The 22,650-nt window shown below is 40.6% G+C and overlaps 1 protein-coding gene across 1 annotated transcript in view; it reads left to right on the top strand.

Moving 5' to 3' along the window:
• LOC122814021 (eosinophil peroxidase-like) overlaps positions 1 to 22,650 on the top strand; it is a 202,168-nt gene that overhangs the window by 10,291 nt on the left and 169,227 nt on the right. Inside the window, exon 2 of the mRNA XM_044086604.1 lies at positions 3,563 to 3,638. Within this exon, the coding sequence (XP_043942539.1) occupies positions 3,563 to 3,638 (76 nt within the window). The remainder of the gene's footprint in view (positions 1 to 3,562; positions 3,639 to 22,650) is intronic.

The following is a 22,650-nucleotide window of genomic DNA, read 5'->3' on the forward strand; positions in this document are numbered from 1 at the left end:
ACCACTGACACCAGTTAGGGATGTTCACTTGGAACAAAGATAGATACAAACAGTATTTCCAAATGCAGCTGTCAGCAACAAGCACAATTTCCCTTAAGAGCACACAGGGAACACACTCCCATCCTGGGTCTGGGTTTCCTCTCTCTCTATCCAGGCCCCAAATAAGACTCCCTACTGACACAGCTGTATAATTGAGTCCTCAGTAGAGTGTTCCAAGCCAAGTCCTCCACCACACTCTCTGTGAAACCAGTGCTCTGTGTCCCTGCTACAAACGCTTTGAGATTTGAATTTCACACTGACACACACCTGGGAAAGGATGGCACTGTTTTATTAGCTATGCCCCCTCTACCCAGACTATAAGGTAAGTACTGCCACCAGAATGCTCCAAAGCCAGCTACTCTAAGGCCCTTATAAGGGTACAAAATTATACTGAGTAAAATTAATACTAATACAAATGGTAGTGTTTGACCAATACAGCAAGGCTTTCAGGAGTAGCCACAGAGTCATCAAAATAAATATAAGTAATCTCAAAGGTTAAAATATTCTCTAAAAGACAGGCCAGAATGAAAAAAGTTAAATATATCTAATAATAAATAATAAAAGAACATGAAAATACTAAATATCTATTTACAATAAACACCAGAGTTTCAATCACAGTAAAAATTAAAAATAACACAGATGGATAGATTCACACAGATACAGACAAATAGTACTTAACTAATCTAACTATATTTTTCTGACTGATCTAAAGAATTACTATTCCTTGGTTACTTACTAAAGCAAGGCAAGATGAAGTAGATGAGTGATCTTCCTTCTTCATCAGGTATCAAAAACAGACTGCTCTGACACTTCTGTCTCATCTTGTATTAAAACATCATTTCAGTGTTGGATTACAGAATTACATCACATACACCTGGACATCTGACTTCTGGTTCCCACACTAACCCCCTTTATTAGAAATTGAACCAGAATTTAGCACATATGTGTTACCATACAAACAATAGAGCTTTGCTGAGATGTGTTATAGCATCTGAAATCTATAAAATCATTTCAAATTTCCACCCTTCCCGGGTAACAATTAGTTCAGCCCTAAGGACAGTACAGTAGGATTCCTAGTCCTGGTTTTTACAGACATTTAATCTCTGGCTGCAGTCAGAACTGTAAAATACAATCCTTATGGCCTAAATCAGGCAATTTAATTTCAGAGTATTTTTCAAAGTTAGCTGGACTGAGATTAACCTCTTCTCTTCCAGTATCCTATGTTGCAATATATTTCTTTTCTGTTCAGCAGGACCCACTATTGGTACATTTTTAACACAAGCAGCGTTACAAATACATTTTCAAGACAAGCATGTGTACAAATCAGTTTGATATACAAATGACATATAATTATTTTCAATACTCCAGCTAGCTATGATGGCATATGTTACACATCCACTGCTCAACTTCTCATGGCATAGCTGGCAATACCTCACATCATCACACCTACCTTCACTAAAGCACTAAAATTCTGCAAAAACAGAAAGAGCATATAGACCACAACAAATAAAACATGTTGGTTCATCACATTATCAAGCAGAAGAGAATTGCAAGGCACAAGAGTTCAAAGAATCACCAGGTTTCCAGTTACTGTCACATCTTCCTTTACATACTTTCACTACCCTTTAAACTCTTTACTCTGGCCGTTCTACTCTCCCTACAATGAACCATAACTTACCCCTAAGATTACCCAGAATGGTGAGGGTCTATATTACAACAGCGAAGAGAGTTTAATTGAACGCCTCTTCGCCGACACATATAGAGTGAACGCACTAAAGCGCGAACACTCAGAACACCAATTCCGTTCCCTGGGAAAGAAATCAGTAGTACTAACACACACACACTTTCAAACATTACTCTGCCCCCCACTCCCCAACGTGGGCGGCTGTGCCCCCCCCCACACCCCCTCTAACTAGCTATACCAACTCCGAGATCGCACTACAGTGGGGAAAGGGGCAAACACATGGGGAAGGCCAAGTGATGTCTTTTCCAGGGAAAGAAATTGCTGTTCTGAGCGTTCACGCTTTAGTGCATTTGCTCTATATGTGTTGGCGAAGAGGCATTCGATTAAACGCCTCTTCACTGGTGTAATATAGACCCTAATGGTGACACCATCATCAGTAGGCCCATCCTTTAACAAAGGTCTAGATGAAGCATGTAGCTCTCTGTCTCATGATGCCTGAACCCAGGATTTTGGTAGAAGCTACTGGACTGCCTCCCAAACGTGTATAAATATATCCAGTATACAAAAGAATGGATAGATTCTAAGATGCTAATCTGTATTAGTAACCAGCTGCTGTATGTGTGTTACTATATGTCTGTTACTAAGATTACTGCTTTGTAGTAGTTTGCATTTATTATAATTAGTCTAGCTTGTATGAATCATCCAACTAATATGTAAAATAATTTAAATGTGCACATACATTTCTGTAAACTGTAAATAAACTGCATATGTAAATCTATGTACAATATCACTGAGAAATGACTTGGGTCATGGTTGAAAATCATTCTTAGAACAGCCCACCCGCCTGATTAACATAGTAGATAGATTAGATAGATAGATAGATAGATAGATAGATAGATAGATAGATAGATAGACAGACAGATAGATAGATAGATAGATAGATAGATAGATAGATAGATAGATAGATAGATAGATAGATAGATAGATAGATAGATAGATAGATAGATAGATAGATAGATAGATAGATAGATAGATAGTTAAACAAGATGGAAGTGCGAAAAGCATCCCTCAGTAACTACCAGAGCATAACGACAGGATATGTACAACTGACATACAACTCAGTGCATGTGTGTATGTGTTTGTGTGTGTGTGTGTGTGTGTGTGTGTGTGTGTGTGTGTGTGTGTGTGTGTGCTTGTACATTTACATATGTGCATGTATATGCATATCTGCATTTCAGTATGCATGTATCTCTATGTGTATGTGTGAGATTTCAGTATACATATAGCTTTGTGTGTGTGTGTGTGTGTGTGTGTGTGTGTGTGTGTGTGTGTGTGTGTGTGTGTGTGTGTGTGTGTGTGTTTGTGTGTGTACGTGTGTGTGTAAGTGACTGTGCATATATTTGTAAGTATGTACATGTGTGTTAGTGTGTTTGTGTGTGTGCATGTGTGTGTGTAAGTGACTGTGCATATATTTGTAAGTATATACATGTGTGTGTTAGTGTGTTCGTGTGTGTGCATGTGTGCATGTACGTGTGGTGGGGTTGAGTGTTGTGTGCAGCATCTTTATTCCCTTATTGTATTGCAGCTGACATAAATGGAAGCTAATGGTGGCTAATACTGCCCTTTAAATTAAAAATAATATTAAAGACTGAAGGCAGGAAAATGTATCCATTTAAACTCAGATAATATTATTCCCAGTCATATATTCAAACCAGTAAGATATGCTGCCTTCTGAACTTTGAGATTCTTCCATTTTACTGCAGTTGCACATTCAGAACATTTATCCATGATGAACTTTAGAAGAAACCTAAGTGCGTGATTGTTCTGTTTTGTTTACAGATGACACCTATTTGGGTTCTTTTGGTGCTTCTGGCACTGGACAACCTGTGCAACAACTGTGTGAATTCATCAGAAGGTGAGTGTGCACAAAGCTTTCAACTTACTTAAGAATGTGATTTATGTTTATTTAAAACCTCACTAAAGGAAGAATAGTGAAAGGAGTTCAGATGTCACTTCAGTCACAGAGGGAACAGTTTGGGGAAGGACAGCAAGCTGAATATCGCAGGTTGTACAGTCACTCCTAAACCCAGATTAGGAGGCTATAGTTTCTGTCCCTATAACAGGCAACCGGTTTTATATTCCAGTACAAAGAGTATATTACAGTTAGGGGGGTTTCCTGCATTCCTAAACTGCCATCACCTGAATAAAACACTAAACTCAGGTGCCAGCATGGTGTGTGTGTGTGTGTGTGTGTGTGTGTGTGTGTGTGTGTGTGTGTGTGTGTGTGTGTGTGTGTGTGTGTGCGTGTGTGCACCTGTGTGTGTGTGTGTGTGTGTGTGTGTGTGTGTGTGTGTGTGTGTGTGTGTGTGTGTGTGTGTGTGTGTGTGTGTGTGTGTGTGTGTGTGTGTGTGTGTGTGTGTGTGTGTGTGTGTGTGTGTGTGTGTGTGCGTGTGTGTGTGTGCCCTTTGTGTATACTTGTCCAACACCTGGAGACAGATATATTACGGGATAATGAGACATATCTAAGCTACCATGATATGAAGTCTTAACACCAACTTTCCTACATCATCTGATCTAACCTTTCTAGAACTCACTTAAGTAATTTATTTTATAGTTGAAGTACTTACCATGTTCAAAATGCCATAATTTAAGAATTAAAACAAAGACAGTTACTTAGTAAACATCACTAGACCGAATTAGAAGTTGGACATCAAAGCTTCACAATCCCTATAACTGATCTCCGCTGCCTTTATAAAATGAGGCTTATTAATACCCATGAATATTTAAAGAGTCAGTTCAGTACCTCCACTCATCTGAAAGGTGACTCAATAAGGGCAACCCCTTGCCCACTGAGCTGTTGTCTCAAGTGCCATGACACTACTGTGACTTAAGGTTAGAAGTGTAACTCCATGCCAAGTTGTGTGAGTGGCCGTATATATGGACCCAAATGGAACTATTACTGAAACTGCCAAATGGAATGGTAAAAGTAGATGTAGCTATAGCAACAACACAAGGCTGTGGTCCCAGTATGTGGAAATGCTTTGCTGCAGGATATTCCTTGACTTATCCTGCTCAGCCATGGGTCTGCCAGCTCTACAACTAAGAACTGATGACATCCTTTTATAGGAGTAAGGACTGCTAACCAGTGATGTGGTGACACTTACTGACCACCTTTACTGACCACCTCCAAATCATGAGCCAGTTTCCTAACTTATGTATCCCTGCAACCTCACCTTAAAGCAAAGTCTACCAGAAATACAAGGTCTAGGGACCCGAATTTTGTCTGTTTCTTAAAAAGAACATGCTGGAGAGACAGATATGTATCCCAAAGACTGCCCCTCCTATGGAACAATCTTCCCATTCATGTAAAGCTGAGTATACAGCAAACAGTTTAATTGCAACCTAGATCAGTGGATGGCAAATAGAAAATGTACACGTGGCCTGGCACCCATGTCCCTTATGGACAGAGGTAGCTTATAAATGTCTGACCCCCAATGTCCTATTTGGATACAGGACATCATTATTATTTTGGGAAAACTTGGCAAGTTTTAGAAAGACCCCGGGGCCATTAGTCTAGCCATAGTGTATGAATCTATGAAGCTATGTTAAGAAATCACAAGCTATATACACAATATGTGCTTTCCAGGGCATCAGGGAAACAGGCTGTCTTGTAAAATGTCACCAGTGTGCTAGTTCCCTCGTCTGCTGTCCTGGAGAAGGAGATATGCTCCTTCTTATGCTGTGCCATCATAATATTGAAGAACTGGTTTAGGATTCATGAGACTGAGAGCTTGGTGTGTCTGACAGATTGCTAAAAGGTCCCTGTAACTAAGGTGATTAAGGCTCCATATACCTTAATATTTATTGGAATGGATGTGCCACACATCCCCTTTGATTTGGAATGGACATGCCACACATCCCCTTTGATTTGGAATGGATGTGCCACACATCCCCTTTGATTTGGAATGGACATGCCATACATCCTCTTTGATTTGAAATGGATGTGCCACACATCCCCTTTGATTTGGAATGGACATGCCACATATCCTCTTTGATTTGGAATGGATGTGCCACACATCCCTTTTGATTTGGAATGGATGTGCCATACATCCTCTTTGATTTGGAATGGATGTGCCACACATCCCCTTTGATTTGGAATGGACGTGCCATACATCCTCTTTGATTTGGAATGGATGTGCCACACATCCCCTTTGATTTGGAATGGACATGCCACACATCCCCTTTGATTTGGAATGGACATGCCACACATCCCCTTTGATTTGGAATGGACATGCCACACATCCCCTTTGATTCTTCTTCTTGTGAGTGACACATATTTACCAGGTTCCTTTCTAATGGTCTACAGGTGCTGCCTGTACCTCCTCAATTTGCACAGATGACCATGACTTGTAACATTGCAGACAGTGGCTTTGTCAGTGGTTGCTAACACATAATTTTACTCCAAGCATCACTCCTATTATGTACACTAGGAATCTATATAAATACATTAATTAATTCATTAAAATAAATAAAAACAGATAAAATAAAACCCCTGTGTTCAAAAATAGATCGCACCTCAATACAGTGCCCCCATTTCATACTGTCCTGAAACAGTCCACCATTTTGAGTATCATCATTTACCTGATCCATGTGTCTCACCTGCTAGAAGTTCCTTATTATGCATTTATTAGCATGCATTCCATGCATTCCTATTTGATCCCTGTGTGACCATACTATCTGTATGTTAGGGTCACTCGGTCACACTGTGCATTGCTGCTACTTAAGCTAGTTTGTGCTGCATAATGCACTAAACGGCTGTCGATCCCAGCCAAAGCGTAAACAAGTTTAAAACAAAAATTACATTGTAGATGAAAAAAAATCGTCTTCCAACTACTTATTAATGAGGGCTGCTTCATTTAAATTGACCTTTTAGGATTTTTCTTTTAATTTGAAAAAAAGAAGTTAATGAAGAAAACAACATTTTGAAAATGCTTTTTGTCCACTAATACACTATTTTTTTGTTTGCAAAATTAGATGTTTTTATAGACAACCCGAGAACACTGCACTTTTAAGCAAGTTGCTCGACATTCATGAGCTATCAATAAGTAAACACATAAATACCTAAATACATGCATTTAGTGCATGCTGGGATTGTGTGCCCATAGGCACTTATATACGTATATACAGTGCATGCTGGGATTGTGTGCCCATAAATACCTACATACATATATACAGTGCATGCTGGGATTGTGTGCCCATAGACACCTACATACATATATACAGTGCATACTGGGATTGTGTGCCCATAGACACCTACATACATATATACAGTGCATGCTGGGATTGTGTGCCCATAAATACCTACATACATATATACAGTGCATGCTGGGATTGTGTGCCCATAAATACCTGCATACATACCTTTAATGCATGCTGGAATTGTGTGCCTGATATGATTACCATCATGTCTGGGAGTTAGTGCAGGTGACTAAAGCTCATCTCTTCATTTCTGGCAACCCAGGAAACTGAGCAACAAAGAAACAAAACTGAAATGATGGATGCCTTGTAAAGTCAATGGAAACCAACAAATTATCAATGCGGGGAAAAAAGAGCACAGGAATAAGAACACTGAAAAAGAATCAAGCATTTAATGAAATGCACATAAAAAAGAAAACAATATAAGTACTTGAAAATTAAGCTTTCATCCTGCCTACAGTACAGGGCTAGAGTCCTTCCACCCTCATTTGCCTACTGTGTGACTTTCAGCAAGTCACTTAAAAGGCCAGTACTCTCGGGTTGTCCATAAAAATGGACAATTTATCCAGTGGACTCACCTGGTCAACAAGTAGGTAGAATAATGTCATGCAGTCTAATGTTTCGTTTTCTTTCCCATGTCTATATTTCTTCTTCAGGTGTCTCCTGCTCCTCATGTTTCTCCTTACTTGGGGGACTCATTGTTCCCTCATGCTGTGACATGACCTGTGTTAGACTTTCACTTTTCACTAAACCCTTCCCATTGCAGGTATCCTATAACTTCAGGTTCTAATTTTTTCACTTCTACTTTACTAATCTTCTGTTTTGTGCTATCTCTTTCTGATCTCACGTTTTGTATTGTGAAATTTTCCAAATCTGGGTGCCTTTAATTTGCCTGTATTTCTCTTTGAATATCTTTGGAGTTGCTTTTCTGTATTAAGTAATTTGGCTTCTCCTTTGCATAAATATTATACCATATCAGATCTTTCTTTTTTTCCCATGTCCATATTTCTTTTTTTAATCTCTAGATTTTCATCTTTATATTTTCGCACTCCCAGAGTCACAATTTTTCCAAACAGTGCAAGGTTTTTTGGTCTACATCTATATAATGTTTTTCATGAATCTGTTGTATTAATGAACATAAATTTGTATTTGAAACTTTTGACAGTTTTTTCTTGTGCAAGTATTTTTCCTATAATTTCTCTCTTAATCTTTTTGTATATATTCTGTCCGTAAATGCTAGGCTTCCTGCATAATAGTAGCAATGCATAATTTCTTTCTTATCCTCAATAGTTCACTCTCTCATCTTTATGAATTTTGTTTGGCCTATCAGTTTTTGTATTTTTTTGTGGATTACTAATTCTTTCTATAATGGTGGGGGGGGGGGGGCATCCTTCTCCTGAGCCTGGCCTAACCCCCTTGTCGGAATGTTTCTGTGCCCTGAGGATCCTACACTGTTATTTTTTCCATTCCTGACACCAGTGTGCCTACCAGGATTAGGGACTTTTTTTATCCCGGGACTTGTGCACCCAGCTGTCTTTTTTAACCTACTTCTGTCCATGATAAATGCTATATAAAATACAGTATATAGCTATATCTATCTATATATATATATATATATATATATATATATATATATATATATATATAAAAAATATCAGTGTTGTCTTGGTGAGATTTTATAAAAAAAATGTCTACCTCATGAAAGTACTCACCAAAACTTGAGGATGAATTCAGTTCCAGCAATACTACTCTCCTTAGCTTGTTGATCTATCATCTCTCCATTCAGACCCTTTTATCATCTCTCCATGTGTGTAGGTGAAATGAGTTGAGCCTGTGTCCCTTAAGTGAGACCTGTTCACCGTGGCAATAGATTTCTTTGTGGTTCTTAATGGTCTTTTTGGTTGAGTCTCTTATGAAAATGAAATTTACCCTATGCTGTTGGAAGAGATCAACTTTTCCTGGATTTCCAAGGTTGTGATGTAATTTTTTATCAGTTTTAAGATGTATTTGTTTATCCAGGGACGTCACAAAGTTTTCTGATGCTTACTGATGCTTTCATGAAGTTATTTTTAAATATCTTATGACATTTTTGAGAACCAGTTAGCAGCTATGTTTGCATCATTGGCTAGATAAATAGGAGACCAACCAATAGGAATAAAGGAGACCAACCAATAGGAATAAGACTGCATAGTAAGCGTCTCTGTGTTTTCTATGATTTTTCTCTAAAGGCTGTTATGATTTTGTTGTGACTTAGTTTTACATAGAACTTCGTGTCTGATTAGTTGATTAGTGAAAGAGGGCAGACAGTGAATGACAGAAGCTTGTCCTGAATATTGATAATTATGAGATTAAAAAGAAAGTCATTTTGGACAAGGAAGATGTTTGTTGAGACAGTTCATTTATCATCTGTATAGAGACAAAGTTAGGTTTTTCTGAAGACATTTCTGTAGAAACCAAATAATATAACATTGCCTTTGCTTAGCCTTAGTATGTTGATGTTTTTATCTACTGATGAGTCTTTAAAGACGCACTGTACTGGATTTAGGAATTCTCATGGATGGCCAGGGTAGTTAATAATGCAAAGCTGTGTTTTTTACTTGCAAATTTCATATGGCTACAATCACTTAATATCCAGTTTAGACTACTGCGATATAAGAATAAAGACTGTCTTTCCATTTTAAGTTGAAGTAGAATTGGAGAGAAGGTTGTTCCTCAACCTATTCAGTTGTCATGCTTTTGAAGTAAAGATGCAATGCTAAGCTGTGATTAGGTATTTAAGGTTAAAGGCATCATCTCTAATCCAATAATCAATGACAGCTACAACATCAGGGAAGTGGTTACTGGACTAAAAGTCAAGTACTTCTACAGAATGGTTGTTATGGAGGACTCATTCTGAATTCAAATATATGGAGGATCAGGGTTTGAGTCTTTGTCTTCACATTAATGCAGGAGGATTAATACAGCAAGTAGTAAAAAGTGTACTTTGTGGTGCTGCAGGGATTTCAGATAAATAACTAGCTGTCCTTTTATGGATTTCAGATGAATAACTAGCTGTCCTTTTTCAGGACAGGCTGATCAGGATCCAGATGAGTGAGCAAGTCATAGGATTTTTGGAATATGTTATCTAGCATTAGCTAAGGGGTGCACTGCAAACATGAAGATGGTTTATTGGATAGGAGAGTAGAGGTTACAGAATCAAAGATTTAAAGTAAGGGTTGTTCATATAAGAATATAGGAAGAGCTGGTCACATGGTCATTCTATAGTAGTGGACTGGTGAAGAAGATGTCTACACAATGTTATGATAATTGGCAGTCTTGTTTTCTGCGTGTGTGCATGTGTGTGTGTGTGTGTGTGTGTGTGTGTGTGTGTGTGTGTGTGTGTGTGTGTGTGTGTGTGTGTGTTACATTTAAAGCTGAAATGGGTTGAGGCTGAATAAATCAGTGTGTGTGTCTTTGAGGCGATCTCTGCTTGACTTACAAAGCCATATCTGACCCAGCTCTGTTAGAAAGGCTACATCTAAAGAAATCCCAATCCCTCCACACCATATGCTCCAGAGACCTCAACCTCATTACCATAATCAACAGAACATGCTGGAGGGACAGGTTCATAACAAAGAGACTGCCCATGCTATGGAATAGAATTCCCATACATGTCAAACAGAGCACCTCACTGGCCCTCTTCAAGAGAAATCTTGATGAGTGGATGGGAAATAGAAAATTCACCCCGGGGATCACTCCAGTGGCTCTACTCAACAGAGAGACTGGGAACTAAGGTCAGGTGGCACAATGCCAGGGAAATCCTATGGGCTAGGCTTGTAAAGGCTCCAGGGCCATTAGCCTAGAAGACACCTATGAACCTATGAAATGTAGACATGGTTGGGATTAGGAAGTGGAGTGGGTAAGGTTTAGGGTCCCAGCAATGCAAAGCAGATTATTGCAAAATGCATATTTTATGGCAAAAAGAAACATTCAATTTATACATTCATAAGTTCATAGGTGAATACTAGGCTAACTACCCTTGCGAGCTGATTATCCCATTAGTTAAAACTACCCATACCTAGTTCCAAGGTGTATACTTATATACTATGCATAGGACAGTGATTAGGTTTGTGTGAGGTAGTGATTATTTCTAGGAAGTACCATTGAGGGTATATAGACGCCATCTTGTAGGAAGAGTATTAAGGTGTTGCCTCTGTCCAAAAGTAGTATTGGGGCAGTCCTATGGTAAATTTCCTCATTGCCCTCCATAAAGCAAGGTTACACATGAATAGGAACAGGGATGGACTTTATTTTACATGGAGTGGGGCGTAGGAACAGGGATGGACTTTATTTTACATGGAGTGGGGCGTAGGAACAGGGATGGACTTTATTTTACATGGAGTGAGGCGTAGGAACAGGGATGGACTTTATTTTACATGGAGTGGGGCGTAGGAACAAGGATGGACTTTATTTTACATGCAGTGGGGCATAGGAACAGGGCTGGACTTTATTTTACATGGAGTGGGGCATAGGAACAGGGATGGACTTTATTTAACATAGAGTGGGGCATAGGAACAGGGACGGATTTTATTTTATATGGAGTGGGACATAGGAAAAGGGATGGATATTATTTTACATGGAATGTGGCATAGGAACAGGAATGGACTTTATTTTACATGGAGTGGGGCGTGGGAACAGGGATGGACTTAATTTTACATGGAGTGGGGCATAGGAACAGGAATAGAGTTTATTTTACATGGAGTGGGGCGTAGCAATAGGGATGGACATTACATGGAGTGAGCCATAAGAACAGGGCTGGACTTTAGCTTACATGGAGTGGGGCGTAGGAACAGGGATGAACATTATTTTACATGGAGTGCGGCATAAGAACAGGGATGGACTTTATTTTAAATGGAGTGGGCATAGGAACAGGGATGGACTTTATTTTACATGAAGTGTGGCATTGGAACAGGGATGGACTTTATTTTACATGGACTGGGGCATAGGAACAGGGATGGACTTAATTTTACATGGATTGTGCCATAGGAACAGGAATGTAGTTTATTTTACATGGAGTGGGGCATAGGAACAGGAATGGACATTATTTTACATTGAGTGGGGTGTAGGAACAGGGATGGGCTTTATTTTACATGGAGTGAAGCGTAGGAACAAGGATTGACTTTATTTTACATGCAGTGGGGCTTAGGAACAGGGCTGGAGTTTAGTTTACATGGAGTGGGGCGTAGGAACAGGGATGGACTTTATTTTACATGGAGTGGGGCATAGGAACAGGGACAGACTTTATTTTACATGGAGTGGGGCATAGGAACAGGGATGGATTTATTTTACATGGAATGGGGCGTAGGAACAGGGATGGACTTTATTTTATACAGAGTGGGGCATAGGAACAGGGATGGACTTTAGTTTACATGGAGTGGGGCGCAAGAACAGGGATGGACTTTAGTTTACATGGAGTGGGGCATAGGAACAGGGATGGACTTTATTTTACATTGAGTGGGGTATAGGAATAGGGATGGACTTTATTCTACATGGAGTGGGGCGTAGGAACAGGGATGGACTTTATTTTACATGGAGTGGGGAGTAGGAACAGGGGTGGACTTTATTTTACATGGAGTGGGACGTAGGAGCAGGGATGGGCTTTATGTCACATGGAGTGGGGTGTAGGAACAGGGATATACTTTATTTTACATGGAGTGGGGAGTAGGAACAGGGGTGGACTTTATTTTACATGGAGTGGGACGTAGGAGCAGGGATGGACTTTATGTCACATGGAGTGGGGCGTAGGAACAGGGATAGACTTTATTTTACATGGAGTGGGGCATAGAAACAGGGATGGACTTTATTTTACATGGAGTGGGGCATAGGAACAAGGATCTACTTTATGTTACATGGAGTGGCCTTCTGCTCCAGAATAGTGGTAACCTCTGAGAGATGTAGTTGTCTCTCCAAACCATTTTGTCTAAGTTACAGAAGAGGTTTATGAGTATTTTTGATACCAACTGACTTGTAGATGTGCAGTAAGTCCATCAGTATAGGTTCAAAGGATACCTTATAAGCCAGATGCAGGTTTACCTCTCAGCATTCTGTGGGATACTAAACACAGTGACAGAGCTTTGAGGTGGTCTGTGTAATACTTATATATTAGGCCCTGTATTATCTTTGTAAGGAACATCTGTGGGTGTTCCATTTGTTGCAAGTGTTGATCCATATACATGCTAAAGAGGACACTGTACTCAGTGATTGGCCTGATGAGAACAGATAAAGGGGGACAATGACATCCTTGGACCTGGAAGTTATCCCTTTGCTTGTAATCTGTGCAATATAGAAGGACTTTCTCACTGCTGTGGGCACATGTTGGCCAAATATAAGGTAACTGTTCCCATATGTTCCCAAATCCCAAACTACAAGGTCAACTTTCAGGGGTGTACTGTCAATGCGGCAAATTCCCAGAGTAGTACGATTCCCAAAGGGTACAATCATGCACTTTTGGCATTTATTTTTATTCCATGGTTCTGCCACCAGTTATTTCTTTGGGACAAGCTTTTCTGAACCAATGGCTGAGTTATTTGGGGATTCAATGACTGCTATTAACTTACAGTTATCTGCAAACTTTGTCAGCCAGAGACCCTTGTTGTTTGCCTTTGTTTCAGTGAAGTAGATGTAAAACAGTACAGGTTCCAGTACAGACCCCTGTGAGACTCCACTGGTGACTGGTCTTTTTGTGAAGGCAGTTCTCCTATTGTGACTTCTTGAGTCCTATCAGTGAGCCAGTTAGCAATCCATTGAGTGATGTACAGGGTTTATTTCCAGTCGGGTTAGGTTTCTCCACTATGCCTGAGTGAGATGTTTTGTCAAAACCCTAGCCAGATCTAGGTAGGTAGTAGGCAATGTCTTTTCTTTGTCCATTGCTTTGGTGACCCCTTTGAAGAAGTCTGCTAAGTTAAGTAAGCAAGACCAGCCCTTGATGACCAAAACTGGGATGAATTCAGTGTTTGGAGATTCACTATGTTCTTATTGATTCATTCTAGAGCACTAACAATAAAAGGTTACATAGACTTCCTATCTGCAGCCAGTGCTTACTACTTCCTATATATATTACTCAAGTAATTGTCCCTTGTCTTATAAGCATTCTCTTTGCAGGTCAAGCACTCCTATATTATACAAATCTCTCACTAGCAAAACCCCCCAGGAGTGCCCACATCCCTGCTAAGCCCACTACTTTTCTGTCTCATACCAACTCATAATTCTTTCTAGCATGTCGAAGGGTCAGATGCTGGCGTCCTCTCCTGCCCAGTTGGTGAATCTGGGAATTCTGAGACAATGTTACAAATGCCTCATGTACACGGACAACCCTCTCCTCCTCCCACGTAACACTAACACTTGTGAGAGATGCAGCTATTTAGCCAGACTGGAGGCTGAGCTCTCTCAACTCAGGACTGGCAAGACCAGGCAGGAGGAGAAGGCAACTACACACACCACAATACCAGTCTCACATAACTCAACCACACCACTGAATCAAACACATAAACACACTAAGACATACTCGGAGGCTCTGAGTAAAAATTTACCTAAACAGCAGAGGCCTCCAAAGCAGACACCCAAGCAACTGCAAACTCAATACACCACACAAACAACACATAAACAACAAAATCAGTGTGCAAAGCAGTCACTGCCCTTAAGGCCAAATACAACACCAAACATACTTGTCATAGGTGACTCCATAGTCAGACACACTGACGTCCCGCTCACCAGACTGAGTAAGGAGAAGGTCACAGTAAGCTGCCTGTCGGGTGCTAGAATCCGCCACATAACACAAGCACTCAGGTCTCTCAACAGCAGGTACAAGTACGACTCAGTCATTGTCCACGCTGGTGTCAACGACCTGAGACGTACCTCCTTGGACTACATGAAAAGAGACATTGAGGAGCTCTCTGATTATGTAGCCCAGGCAGGTATGACCCTGACCTTGAGCAGTATCCTACCTTCACCTAGAATGATGCCACAATACAGTGATAAGATGATCAGCTTTAATAATTGGCTTAAATCCTGGTGTCATTCAAAAGGGATCCAATGTCTGTCTGCCTGGGATGACATGCTGGACAAGCCACGCTGCTTCGCAAGGGACGGCTTGCACCTGTCACCCCTAGGCTTCCGGATATTGGCAAAGGCTCTTGCCACCCCCATAGTGCCTTTTTTAGGCAAGGCTCAAATTCTAAACCTACCACCATAGAACACAAAAAAGTAAAAAAACTAAGGGTAATGCTGCTCAATGCCAGAAGTCTCAATCTCAAGATGCACGCACTCGAGGCCCTTCTCAGTATGGAGAACATTGATGTCTGTGCTGTGACAGAAACCTGGTTCAAGGCTCCTGAGAGCACCCCAGCACTATCAGGTTTCACCTTATATCATGCGTTTCAGCCCCAAAATCCGGACAACACCAAGAAAGGAGGGGGGGTGTCCATATTCATAAAGGACACCCACACCTCAAGGTTGGTGGCAACGCACGATGCATCGGAGACCATCCAGGTGCAATTAACCATAGGCAAGACTGCTCTGCAATTTGTAGCATGTTACAGGCCACCCTCTCAAACTCAGGAACCTCACATGGCCTTCCTGAAAACAATGGAGGGGATAAATGTATCTCCAAACACCATCATACTAGGTGACTTCAACTACCCTAATATAGACTGTGAACACTACTCAAGCCCAAACACTCTAGCCCAAAGGTTCCTGGAGTTCATAAACTCAAATGCCATGGAACAACTAGTCACCATCCCCACAAGAGGAGAAAACATACTTGATCTCATCATCACGAACATGGGATCACAATGTTCAACACCGGAAGTATACCCCTCACTGGTGAGATCAGATCATAAACTAATCTCGCTGGAGGTCCTCATCCCGCCCCACCTGAAATAAAAAGACCACAGTGAAAAACTTCTCAAAAGCCAACTTCACACTTCTAAAAACTAGTGTGGTCTCCTTTAAGGCCCCTGAGCCAGTGGTAAACATTACTCAAACCGCTGAATCACTTACAAATGCCTTCTACCAGCACCTACAGGACTGCATGGATCAGGCAATCCCAAACAAAACTAAGATTCTTTGTACCAAAGGCAAGCGTCCAGTCTGGTGGACCCCAGCCATAAACAAGCTCTACAACAAAAGGAGGAATCTACTACAAGATAGAGCAAAATCCTTGAAAGGTAAGACACCTTTGATCATTATAAGTAAAAAACTAAGAGCTCTCATAAAATCATCCAAGGCAAATTTTGAGAGAAAAATCGCCAAGGACTCAAAAGACAATCATAAGGCCTTCTTTAGCTATGTTAGAAACCTAGGAGGAAACTCCCAGATATGCTCAGAATTAGTTCAAAATGATGTGAAGATTACTGATCCTACACACATTGCCAACATACTGGCTGACAGGTTCAGTGCAAACTTCTCCCCCCTCTCCCCACCAAAAGGAGAGATATCTATACCAGAGGATTGTAGCCCCCCAAACATCTCCAACGCCCAGGTGAGAACTGCTCTCTCCAAAGCAAAAGACACAGCATCCATGGGACCGGATGGTGTCCCCGGCTGTGTGCTCCACGAACTCAATGAGGAATTAAACCCGCAGTTAGCACAGCTGTTTAATCTTAGCCTCACCTCAGGATACGTACCCAAGGAGTGGCGCACGGCGACTGTGGTCCCACTTCACAAGGGCGGTGCCTCCACCGACCCTGGAAATTACCGGCCCATTAGCTTGACAAGCCTTATCTGCAAAGCCATGGAGAGGATCATAATGGACCTCATAAATAAAGACATAGGGAACTTGCAGACTTTGGATCCAACCCAGTTTGGCTTTGTCAAAGGCAGATCATGCCTTTTAAACTTGGTTGACTTTTTCGAGACAGTCACCAAGGCCATTGATGAGGGAAAGGCAGTCCATACAGCCTACCTTGACCTGGCAAAGGCCTTCACACATTACCCCACTCAGGTATCATCGAAAAACTCATCAGCTTGAATGTAAACCCATACATCACAAGATGGGTTGCAAACTGGCAAAGTGACAGAACCCACAGGGTCAGAGTTGCTGGAGCCATGTCAGACTCAAAGCCTGTCAGAAGTGGTGTCCCACAGGGCTCAGTCCTGGGTCCACTCTTGTTCGGCATCTACTTTTCTGAAGTACAAGCAAACACAGGAGGGTTATGGCTGACAAAGTTTGCAGATGACTGCAAACAGGGCGATAATGTCGAAAACACATCTGACACAGATATCCTTCAGAAGGGCCTCACAGAAACGGATAACTGGTGCCAGAGCCATGGCCTAAAGTTAAATGCCAAGAAATGCATAGTCATACCCTTCGGGAAAAACAAGGTTACCCCTAGCTACCATATAGGTGGCAATCCAATGAGCACAGAAGAAGTCATCAGGGATCTGGGGACCCAGGTTGACAGTAGCCTTCGTTTGACACTCATGTTGCTAAAGTAGTTAGGAAAACCTTCTACATTGCCCACCTGATCATGAAGGGATTCACATCTAGATCAAGGAGGTCATCGTCCCCCTGTACTCATCACTCATTAGACCTATGATTGAGTACAATGCCCCATTCGAATGTATCTGACCCGACACCTGCAGCAGCTGGAAAGGCCCCAAAAGTTCCTCACCAAAGGATAAAGGGTCTCAAAAATATGTCTTATGCTGCCCGACTGAAAGAACTCCAGCTCTATTCAGTCTCATACCGCTTGCTCAGAGGTGACCTGTGCCTGACATATAAGGCCATGTCAAACCCTGATTTGATGAATATGCTTCACCTCAAAAATCTAGATCCCTCAGAACCACAAGGGCGGAGACTTAAACCTTGACACGGTTATTAATAGAACGTGCTGGAGGGACAGATTCATCACCCAGAGACTCCCTATGCTGTGGAACAAAATCCCGGTACATGTGAGGCAGAGCACCTCGCTGGCCTTGTTCAAGAGGAATATTGACCAATGGATGGGGGATCGCAGATATACCCCAGGGATTACTTCAGTGTCACTGCTTGACAGAGGCACAGCAAAATAATAGGCATAGTTTTATTCAAACTAAAGGGGTGGCGAAAGCCAAATAACTATGGGCTAGGCTTATAAATGCCCTTGGGCAGATAGCCTAGTATGAACCTATGAACCTATGAACCTATGAACCTAAGTAGTATGTTTATGCTCTGCATTGAAAAATGTACTTAACATACAAATTAGTATTAATATGACAGACACTACAGAAGGGTTTCATTGATGTCTGATGGACATAAAATGGCAAGCTTTCCTCTACAAAGAACAAACAAAATCTGTGAAAGTAGATACAGTGTCCAATGCCAAGTTTTATCTAAAGGCAAGATTATTGTATTGTTTTAAACATTCCCATGGAAGAAATAGTCTAGACTTATTATATGTGCTTTTATGATAGAGATTAATTTGGGTCTGTTGTGGCACAATCAGTGGAGATCCTCTGGCACTCATAACTATTTTAATTTGTTATGCTGATAAAGTTTGTGACTGCTGTTGTGTTATCCATTGGAAGGGCTTATGGCACCCAGTATTCGTATTACAGTGGGTTCAAATAAAAGTAAAGGAAAAAAAAACTAAAGCAAAACACAGCATTCTCATCATATTGCACATTTAACAACAAAAGTGTGTCAAACGTACAACATATAGGACACACAGGGACATCCAAGAAAAGTGACAGAGTAGAGTTTCCCAATTAAAATATAACTGCATTAACAATGTGTCCAGACATTCATTAAAAGTGAAAGCAGTAATTCATGTATATGGTGACACACTACCCATGAGAAATTACAGCAATACAAAAGTAAGATGGAAAATATCCAGCAAGGGTACAGGCACTACTCAGGCACACACTAGCATGGCTGCATCCAAACAGAAACAAGAGCAAATGTGCAGCGTGTAGGCTGAGGTGTGACAGCCAAGGACAAAACACCAAAGTACCATGGTTCCAGGTGACTTTCTAGGGTATAAACCTAGGTGTTATGAACAACATGACCAATGTTTATGCACAGATGCATTCTGTCTGCTACAGAAACAATGCACCATAGTTAAATTGTCATGGGGAGAGAACTGAGTGCACTACCGATGAAGAATTCATATTGACTGTCTAAAGGAAATTTCAGCAAGTGATATGACCACAAAATAATTTTTTTAACAGCCACCTTCAGTGAACAGCCAAAGTATTTTTGCAGGGGGGACATTCCTTCACCCTCCCCCCATATAGAAGTACACCCCCAACCTTATATACACAAACTCCAGCATAACAGAATGGTTGTAAAAATGCAAAATGTACTATCTCAAAAACTGGCTTTCATCAAAAATGCTTTGTGTTATTGCCACTCACTGAACAATCCTTTGCAGACCTGTCTGTTTCTCCAGATGTCACATGTGACACAGAAACAATGGATCTATAAAAATGTGATACGGCTGTGTAGTGAGAGTGAACATCAGATGTCTTGTATGATACAGAGAGTGTTGCATTATAGCTGTACGGTAAGTGGACAACCCTGCATAGTGTTTATGTACAACTGATGCTATGTGCAGTATAGGAACAATGCATCATAGCTGCATTGTAAGTGGATTGGACTGCACAGTGTGCATATATAATAGATTCCATGTGTGTTATAGAAACAATGTATCATAGTTGCATTGTAAGGTGCCAGGGCTGCACAGCACTTTATATATATATATATATATATATATATATATATATATATATATATATAACAGGTGCCATGTGTCTTATAGAAACAATGTATCATAGCTGCATTGTAAGGCACTAGGGGTGCACAGTGTGCATATATAAAGGTGCCATGTCTGTTATAGAAACAATGTATCATAGCTGCATTGTAAGGAGATAGGGCTGCACAGTGTTCATATATAACAGACACCATGTGTGCTATATAAACAATGTATCATAGCTGCATTGTAAGGGGATAAGGTTGCACAGTGTGCATATATAACAGGCACAATGTGTGCTACAGAAACAATGAATCATAGCTGCATTGTAAGGGGATAAGGTTGCACAGTGTGCATATATAACAGGCAAAATGTGTGGTATAGAAATAATGTGTCATAGCTGCATTGTAAGGGGATAGGGCTGCAGAATTACCATATATAACAGGCACCATGTGTGCTATAGAAACAATGTATTATAGCTGCATTGTAAGGGGATAAGGTTGCACAGTGTGCATATATGACAGGCATAATGTGTGCTATAGAAACAATGTGTCATAACTGCATTGTAAGGGGATAAGGTTGCACAGTGTGCATATATAACAGGCACAATGTGTGCTATAGAAACAATATGTCATAGCTGCATTGTAAGGGGATAGGGCTGCACAGTTTACATATATAACAGGCATCATGTGTGCTATAGAAACAATGTGTCATAGCTGCATTGTAAGAGGATAGAGTGGTACAGTGTCCATACATAACAGATTCCATGTGTGTTCGAGAAACAATGCTCAACCTTGCATGGCAAGGAGAAAAAGGACTATGCAATATGTGCACATGGCATGTGTCGTGTGTGGTATAGAAACAATGTAGCATAATTAAATATTAAGGGGAATAGGAGTATGCAATATGTGCACATAACACGTGTCATGTGTGGTATAAAAACAATGTAGCATAATTAAATGTTAAGGGGAATAGGACTATGCAATATGTGCACATAGCACTTGTCATGTGTGGTATAGAAACAATGTTGCATAATTAAATGCTAAGGGGAATAGGACTATGCAATATGTGCACATAGCACGTGTCATGTGTGGTATAGAAACAATGTTGCATAATTAAATGCTAAGGGGAATAGGACTATGCAATATGTGCACATAGCACGTGTCATGTGTGGTGTAGAAATGATGTTATCATAGTTAAATGATAAGGGTAATAGGACTAAGCAACATGTTTACATACCAGATGCCATACTTGGTAAAGAGATGATGCATCATAGCTGTATGTTAGGGGGGATAAGATTGTATAACAGGTGCACATAACAGGTACCTTTTGTGGTATGGAAATAATGTATCGCAGCTGCATATTAGGGTGAGATGACTTATGTGTACAACTAATGGTGGATACCAAGGAAAGAAGTCTGCCAGAAAGTATATTTTACCTGAAATAGTTACCCTGCACCATAATAGGCTGTCTCAGAATGTACGTACCACATATGACTGCACTGTGAAAAAAATCATGAACATGTGAAATAATGATTGGTTTGAGTAATAAATGACAGAAGACAATGAATTCACATTTGCGCAATATGGCAGAACGTACTAAACAATATGATGCCTCACCATTCTATAAGCAGATTGAAGAACACCGCCATCTGTAAAGTGCTCATGGATAAGTTCTGTTGTCACTGTCTATAGTGTATTTTATTTTTCACTCAGGAGTTAAGGCACACACTGCTATCACTGCACAGAAACAATCCCTGAAGCAGCACAGCAGACAGGATACTATAGAACATGATTTAGGCTACAGACAACATAAGCACCATATACTGGACCAGCAATATATCCTCAGTCATATACTGCCCCAGACTGTATGAAATAGAGATTTATGAAGGGTAGTGCCATCGTAGGATAGAACAGGATTTCTGTTTTGGCATAACTATCATCATCTGATCAACTATCAACATCATTTGAATAGTGGTATTCTTAGGGATTTTAGAAAATTAATGTGTAGGGTTAGGGGCTGGGGTAGGCAAAGAGGTAACGCACATGAGGAAGGAGAGTGGGAAGTAATAAGAGAGAGCATGCAGCTGTGTCCTACCCAGGTCCAGGAAATCCTAATAGTACTACAAGAGTTTGGGAACATGTTTACTGGCAAGCCAGGGTACCGTCACCTGAAGAAGTATCATGTAAACTCAGGGCCTCAGTGTAAGCAGACCCTAAGACAAGAACTGCAGGAAATGTTGCACCTGGGGTAATCCAGGAGTCTAAAGGTTTACTCCAATTTTAACACAACTTATCACAAAATATAAGCTAATAAATAAATATTTTGTTTTATTTTAATATGCTATGGCAGGCCCAGCCACCTGGCAGTGTAAACCTTGGCTTGAGATGATTGTCTGCTGAAGTGATACTCCGACCTCATATGTTGAAGATGGATGGATGGCTGGATACAGTAGTAGCATATATTCCTGATGGTTTACTCTGACTTACACGAACAGCATTGCTACTAATGTAGCATAGTCAAAGTCACTGTTTCCAAGGATTAAAACATTGATCCAAGAGTCGTTGATTTTGTAACAGTGAATGACAGGCTGCAATCGATCATTTGCATCACGACGTACTGCTATATGTAGTCCCATAGGGTATGTCATAGCTACATTAGTATAACAGCAGAAAATCCATGCCCGGAAGAGGAAAGTGTTGAAAATGCCGAATATGCATCGTCATAGTTACCATTTTTGACATTCCGCCCTTCCATATTTGCGAACTTCAAAATTCATTTATGTTTAAACCATTTGATTGGACTGCATTCAACCATACCATAGTAAACCATTCCTGATACCTTATCTGAAATAGTTTGAAGTACTGGAAGCCAGCACAGACAGATGGTTTGGGTAGTAGGTGGAGGAAGTCAGCTGAGGAGCCCCTCCAAAATGGTCCAAATTGGGCTCTACAACTGCTAAAA

The sequence above is a fragment of the Protopterus annectens genome, chromosome 10.part0 (assembly GCF_019279795.1).
Source record: "Protopterus annectens isolate FY-2018-M chromosome 10.part0, PAN1.0, whole genome shotgun sequence".
NCBI lineage: Eukaryota > Metazoa > Chordata > Ceratodontiformes > Protopteridae > Protopterus > Protopterus annectens.